Consider the following 7,480-nt stretch of genomic DNA (forward strand, 5'->3'; position numbering starts at 1 on the left):
GGTGGGTCTTTACGGGACCATCCGTAAGATCTTGCATGAACACCGTAATCAACATGTGTTCATGTGCTGGGTTATTCGTGATACAACTCGCTAAGAGTCGTATTTGCTGGGCATATGCGTGAACATCACGCTTGCCTTGCTTGAGTTTCAGAAGCTCTGAACGAGCTCTGAACTCAGCCCTTGGCGGCTCAAACGTCTGTTTGAGCCGGGCTTCAAAAGCCTCTAGCGACCCAAAGACTTATGGGTCGCGCAATTTAAGGCCAAATGATGCCCAAGTTTTAACACGACCTGCCAAATTTGACTGAGCAAATGCGACTTGCATTTGCTCATCGACGATGTGACGAGCCCTTATGGCATCGTCCAACTCGACAAACCATCGTAAAGGGAGTCTTCTTCGACTCCTCTATACTTAGAGATGTCAATCTTTAAGGTTTCCGGACGACGCGTGTGCGTCATCCCAGGTACAGGGGTCTGTACCTGCTGTAACCTCAACAGTCCTGCCTGTTGAAAGCCTTGCAGATTCAGCAAGGCTACCTTCTCCTTCGCCTCGTCAAGTTCATAATGTATGAACTTGGCGATGGCTGAATGGAGGGCATCTCTATCCAAACCGGACAGCATGGCCAAGATGGCATCGTTCGACCGCACTCCTTTCTATGTCACTTAGAAAGGAGTAGCTATCACGCGAAACGTGATGCATATTTCCATTATCATCTAACATTTCCATGTTAGATGATGGAACTGTGGTCCTTGGACGGACTACAAAGTGCTACCAGGTATAACGAGGCACTGCCGACTTGTACTGCTTCAGTACAAGTCCACTTTGCACTGCCTCAGTGCGAGGGTGCCTACGTGCAGAGGAAGACTCTCTTATAAACACTCGCTTTAAAGAGGGTTGATTAAAAACTGGATTAATATAATTAAGTTCTTATTGTCTATATACTCAATACTAACTAAATTATAAACTAATATAAAACATGTAATAAAGTCTTATCTGTCATTCTCTCTGCGCGCGTCCAGCGCTGACTGAACGCGGAGAAAGTAGATATAATGGTCTATATCTATTGATGGATAAGCTTATAAAATACTACCATGTAAAGTAATATTTTCCAAATATTATATACCTATTAGTTAATTTATTAATTAGCAACCTTTAATTGTTAATCTCATGTAACTATACACCCGGTTGCAAAGTCTTCCTCAGTACTGTCCTTAGTTGCTAAGAATTCTTCGCAACTGACAATATCTCCTCTGCACGTCGTGTACGTGAACATATCAGCGGCACCTTTACCTTCACTGATGTAATGTAGGTTAGCTAGTACTAGGCAGTGCTAGCGAAAGGCGCCCCGTTACATACAAGGTACAAGCTTGGCACTAGCCAGATAGCCTCAGATATCGACTCCTTAAAGTTGCATTTCCCACCACATAATCCGCGCTAAAGAAATATGACGAGGCTAGTATAACCGTATACTTATTTGAAAGCAATTCTTCAGTGATGCATGCTCCAATTCCATCAAGCGAAGGTATCTGACGCTGGATCTTGAAAAGTAAGCGGCACGGGCAAGGGACGCAGCTCTTCCACATGCGTCGGATGTACTAAATGAACGAGCAAACAGCTTAGCCACTGTGTCTAAGCAGACGCTTATGGCATTTCAACGAGTGTAGGTAATCGCTTTGAGCGCATAAAAAAACACTTCTTGGTCTGGAAGCATGCCATCGTGGTACTTTCGGCCATGGTCGGTAGCAAAATACCCTCCTCCATTAAACAGCAGTGCCACTATGCTTCTGTCATTAATATCGTTGGCTCTGGCCGATGAGTCCACATTTCTCGGCCCCGAACAGGCATAGCCCGTTTTCAGGTCTTTGCATACGTTGTCGTCCAGTAGACAAACTAAAATCGATGAGCTAAAATTTGAGGGAACAGCTGCTCTCTAACTCAAAATATGAGATAAGTACTTTGATGGTCAGAGATTGTACCGTCTTTTAAACCGAATTAATCGGCCTTGGTCAGAACTCTGGATAGCTTATGGTAGCGTTTATTCGAAGACAAACGCAAAAAGCAAAAATGTTGGACACACTGCATCTAAGTATCTTGAGAATGACAGCACGAAGACTTAGTGCGCGTGGTTCCGGCGAGCGTTACTCTGCGAGCTAGGCTACTACAAAATCTCGTTAATAATTGTGTTGCACGCTTCTTCGTGCTTCTGATGTGTGCCCCGTTTCAAGAGAGACTAAGTCTCTCAATAATAACATTTACCAGTTTTGGTTGTCCGGCAGCTTAATAGATCAAGGACACTAGACGCATCTCCTGATTTTAATCGCTTTATGCAACTGACGCAGCCAAATCAGCAACAAAACGCGAACGGGAGATGCACCCTACTCTAACGTACCATTCGTTTAGAGAATTTTCACAAACCTGACACAATTTGATGCGCCTGTATCTTAGCTGGAACCCTTTGATGCAGCCTGAAGCTGACTCCAGTCTGGACCAACACTTCGCTTGTAGCCATAGTCAAAACGCAGCTCTTCGCCAACTGCAATATCACGCAAGGCCCATATAGTGATGTGGTGTGCACCACATACACTTAGGACCTTTGCCGTGCAATTAGGCGAATCGCTTTCGTGATTTATAAACTTGCTCTTGTTGCCGCATCGAATAGCGTCTAACACCGCATCTTCATTTAGATCAAACAAGTAGCTCATCTCTAATTTGTCATATATAAGGCCACGACGCTCTGCCTCGTCCTGCGATAGCATAGCGCCTGTGTATTCATAAACAAATTCGGTCGCCAAGATCGATTCCCGCGCGAACATTCCGTAGCCATGGATGGAAGAGAAGCTTAAGCTCAGACGCTTGTGTTTTCTCAGGAGCACATTTACATTGTTGCATGTCATCTTCTTAAGTTTGCCGTGTACAATCGAATCGGTTGATTGAAATGCTGCTACATCACTCGCCCCACATACTATACAAACGTCTGGGTCACACTCCCGCAGTGCTGCAAAACACGGACATTTGCTAGTGTGGCAATTCCCTGGGGTACACCAACAACCTTCAAACCTACCAAATAGACAAAGTTAGCCCCACACTTAATCCTTTCTCAATGAGATAGTACGCAGATACATCGTTCCTCTTACACACCTATTGGGACAATCGCGCGAGCAAGCACACGCCTTTTCGCACATGTGGTCACGCTTCATACACGAGCAACCCGTCGAATCGCACATGCCTTCGTGCATGCAAGGTTGGTACTCGTGGTTTTCTGTACCCCTGTCCTGCAGGCGGTGCATACGTGTCCGCTGGAACAGTTCGTGGTTACTTCCGCCAGCCCTTCGTCCCTGCTTCCAGTTGCGCGCCCGACAGCCTTTCCTACGAAAATTGTCTCCTTCTACCACAAGCATGTCTTTAGACTGCTTCTTAATCAGCTCGCGGACAGTGATGCACGATATCGAGCCAACGATTGCCGACAGTAAGCAAGTGTTATCGCCCATCGTACCCCGAAGCTTTCGAATCAAACCTATTTCTGCTGCTGACAAAGAAGTCAACAGTGCTGTCATAGGTTGAATATTTTCATTCTTCCAGCACATTGTGCCACAAGCACTATTCAACGAAAGAAATATGTGCATCCTCGCCGCTACAAGCGATACGTGCGACGATTCGACGTATTCTGACGGGTCAACCATCGCTTTACACTTGAGTCGTCGTTGGTACTGTAAGGAATATTGATTAGGGTCTTCATCATTCTCTGGCAGACCAAAGATGACCTCTCCCTGGATCTCTGCTGACTTCTGACTTGAATTATCTACAGCACCATCGAAACATCTCCTTTTACCAGGTAAATTGCTGTCAAGACAAATAACATCGTCTGTAGACAAGGCCACTTCTAGACTGCTTCTAATAGTTGTAGCATGGCGGGCCATTAGTTCGAGTTGGGGATAATTAGGATCCACACGCCTGGCTGGAAGTGGGTGGTCGCCGCCGTGCTCGTGACAATTGTACAAGTAGCAAACTCGACAGAATGAGCTACTAAACACGTCCACTAGCTCGTTGTACAACTCCGTTGAGCGCAAGCCTAGCGACGTTGAGCTCACCGCCGTATCGCCTTCAAGGCTGTCAATGATGCTTGACTTGAGACTCCACGTCGGCGACAATAAGCGCCAGCTCAAGGTGCAATTGCCTTTTAATAAATTCGACTTGTCCAATAGCTTTACAAAACCTGAAATGTTAGAGTTTTGGGCATTGAGACCATCGTGACAAAGTGTTGTTACCCAATCCAGTCTGACTTTAGCTTGCTGTCTCGACTCGTAAAGCTTTTTCAGCTCGCTGTACGCTGTATACGCCTGAGAAAAGTTTAGCTCGCTTTTTAGCGCATTGAAAACTTGTTCCGAGTCACCCAGGCAACGAATTACAAGCCGCAGCACAAACTCTGTGATCTCTTCGTCGGCGATGCTTCCAATCCGTAATCCAAGCTTCTTCGCCAATTCACTGCCTCTGTCCCCGTTAACAGCTTCAGTCGATCTTTCGCAACCAGCGTAGCGCATAATAGGATTGTCATCAACGCGGTAATTAGCGCGCAAACCAATACTCGTCGTAGACTTTCTAAGGCACCCAGTCTTTCTGAAATTAATCACTTGAACTAGCGACAACACGTTGACTTCTCGTACATGACCTTCGCAATGATCAATATGGAAAGTAACCTTTTTGGTGGTATGACAATTCAAGGACTGCACGGATTTATAACGCCTTAAAGCGACTTTTTCCGCGGAAAGGCGAGGAAACAATCGTGATACTAAGCATACACAACAGCATTAGAAAGTCAAAATTTGTAAAACTCAACTCTTTTCATACTAGGTTGAGAATGTTCGTGTTTCTTGAGTGCTACTTGATACCCAGCGACTTTAGCGCGAGCCTCAGTCAAAATGGCTTTCAGCTTTCTTTGATGACAGCTGCGAATAGTTGGGAGGTGTGTCTTCAATAAGGAGCGCAATGAGCTTGTGATCTCCCTATGTGGCTTGACCTCGATCGGAAATATAGATGGAACGCACTGAATGGGCTTGCCGAAGCTTTCCAATATAGCGCATTGACTTGCTATCGTTCCTGTTTCGTCTATGCCAATAATAGCAAATGATTGGTATTGTTTACAATGGTTGGTCCCTTGAGCATCACGACTAAGATGTAAAGTTATAAATTTCTTACCATAGAATACAAGCGGATGGTCGTTGTCCCACTTGAATGGAGGATTGCATGTTTGGCCGCATAGAGAAAGAATATTTATCGGTGACTTTTCGAAATATAAGCCACGATATGATGTGGGATGCAGTATCACGTTGAAATCGTCAAGCAAAGAAGCGGGATTTGCATTAGAGATGGCCTTCCCCTTCGACTTGCTCTGGCTCTGCTGATCGTCGCAGCATGCCATTGCCTTCCACTTTATTGTACTTTTTCCATTTATATATTGAGAAATACTAGCCACTTCCGAGTCAGGCTTTTGTCTCTGCGTTACCGAATCTCGAATACGAGATGACTGCTGTATTTGTTTCCGTTGTGACTGAATCCACGCCAGTTCTCGCTCTTGGGCCTGCAAATCATCCAGTGCGATGTGTTCTGGATTAAAGCCTGAAAATACTCGCCGCTTCTTCCTCAGTCGGGGTGATGGCTCCTGAAAATGTAAGGAAATCTCGGATGCAGCTGTTTCCGACGATGGCGAGACAGTCGTGACGTTGCCTCGTGGCGCATCGGTGTCGGCAGAAACAGATTTACGGCAGCGAGATTGCTCTTTCACACTCGTGTAGTCTTTTCGCGCTAGACGAATCGTTGAAAACGGTTCTCTGGGCGTCGTCAAAGTTTTCATTGGAAACATATCATTAACAAGTAGAGACTTGTCTGACGATACCACAGAAGGTGACGATAATTCAGAGTTTGAAAAGCTCCGTGTCGCTGTTAAGACCTTTGATTGAGGTTCTGGACTTTGGTCACTACTGACGGTTTTATTCTTTGTGCTTGATTTTTCACCCATCAGTTGATGTATACGGACTTTACTACCCACTCTGATGCCATTACATTCCCTTCGTAACTGAACCACTGTACCCTTGTGCACGCGAGTATTCGCCTCAACTCGCTTCTTACAAATATCATCGCGCGCTAGAGTAAACGATTCAGTGTCCGAGGAGGATAGTGAGGAAAGTGACATTGATCGTATGATACGTTGTTCAGGCGAAGAACTCGAAGAGGAGGATAATAGATCTACGACCTCTGCTGGCTTCTTGTTCTTGTCCGATGGTAGACCTTTACCTAAAGGGCGTCGTCTAAGATTTACTTGCTTTCGACAAATCTCACGGGTATTTAAGCGCAGTCTCTTACCCTCAGTTGGCTTGTCTATTGGAACACTGTTACTAGGCTGCGACTGGTTGTTAATTTCAGCTCTATTAACACCAGGTCGATGATGATAAAACAACCCGCTGCAACATCTGAAATTGGAGTCAGATGCATGATTGGAGCTCATGGTACACGAAATGTTTCCAGAAGATGCTGCAATTCCCAGTCTCTCGCGTTTCTTATGACTCCGCGAGGCCTTTTCAAAGCTGCCAGTCTCTCGGTTATTTGCAGTTCGTAGTAAACTGTCGCCCGTGCGCTGTTGAAGCGGCTGTTTTCTGAGCTTTGTAGACGAAAGCGGTGGTGCAAAGTTTGCCCTTCCCTTTTTCTTTAATGAACTGAGGCGGGAACTCGGCTCGTTCGTATCGAGAGCTGCAGCCATTGCCAGCGCCGCCTGCACCGCATTTGCATAGCCAGTTGATTGCACACATTTCCCGTGCAGCAGCGAGGACGCTGACACAGTCGGCATCTCGGCATCAGATGAGGCCTCGCTGCTATCGTCCAGCACGACCACTTCTGCCTCCATTTGCCACTGACACAAACACAAAAGATATGATTGGACGAAATGGTATGGTTTACCATTACTATTTCGACATAAGGCGTCGAACGACAGAAGGCTAAAGAAGTAGTATAAAAAAGCAGACGGACCTTAAGAGCAATTAATGGCTTTTACCAACAGATCACGACTTTTGTAACGGGAATTTTGCACGAGATTCAAATTGGGCAGTTTAAATTTTAGATAATATCACCCAGAATTTGAGAGTACTGCGTAATGTGAATTTTATCTTGGGGGCCATTTACCTATACCACAGGGCATACCAGAGCAAAATATCAACATGGAGGCATGAGTAAATTGCCAGAATGCCCCCGTCACAGAGTAATGTTCCGACTCGGCGTTACGATGATGATTGTAATGAGGCCTCAGTCATTACAGCTTATGAACGGGAGGTCAGTGAAGACTTCCAATCTAGGCTGGCGCTTCTAAAGCGACGTTCGTACGGGGCATTTTTTTAGTACTTATAACTGTAACGGGGTGTATCGTTACATGAAATTAACACTTAAAGGTTGTTAATTAATATATTATCAAAAAGGTACAAAATATTTGGAGGATAT

At 45.4% G+C, this 7,480-nt stretch overlaps 1 protein-coding gene across 1 annotated transcript; it reads right to left on the reverse strand.

The window, feature by feature from the left end:
- Positions 1–1,881: 1,881 nt before the first annotated feature.
- On the reverse strand, positions 1,882–6,893 carry CCR75_003104 (uncharacterized protein; the record flags this gene model as incomplete). The annotated part of the gene is made up of 5 exons (XM_067961201.1): positions 1,882–2,328; positions 2,451–3,055; positions 3,137–4,784; positions 4,844–5,101; positions 5,192–6,893. 5 exons carry the CDS (start codon positions 6,891–6,893, stop codon positions 2,321–2,323), a joined length of 4,221 nt encoding a protein of 1,406 aa, XP_067816330.1. The 3' UTR covers positions 1,882–2,320.
- Positions 6,894–7,480: the final 587 nt, after the last annotated feature.

This window comes from Bremia lactucae, linkage group LG4 (assembly GCF_004359215.1).
Source record: "Bremia lactucae strain SF5 linkage group LG4, whole genome shotgun sequence".
Classification (NCBI taxonomy): Eukaryota; Oomycota; class Peronosporomycetes; order Peronosporales; family Peronosporaceae; genus Bremia; species Bremia lactucae.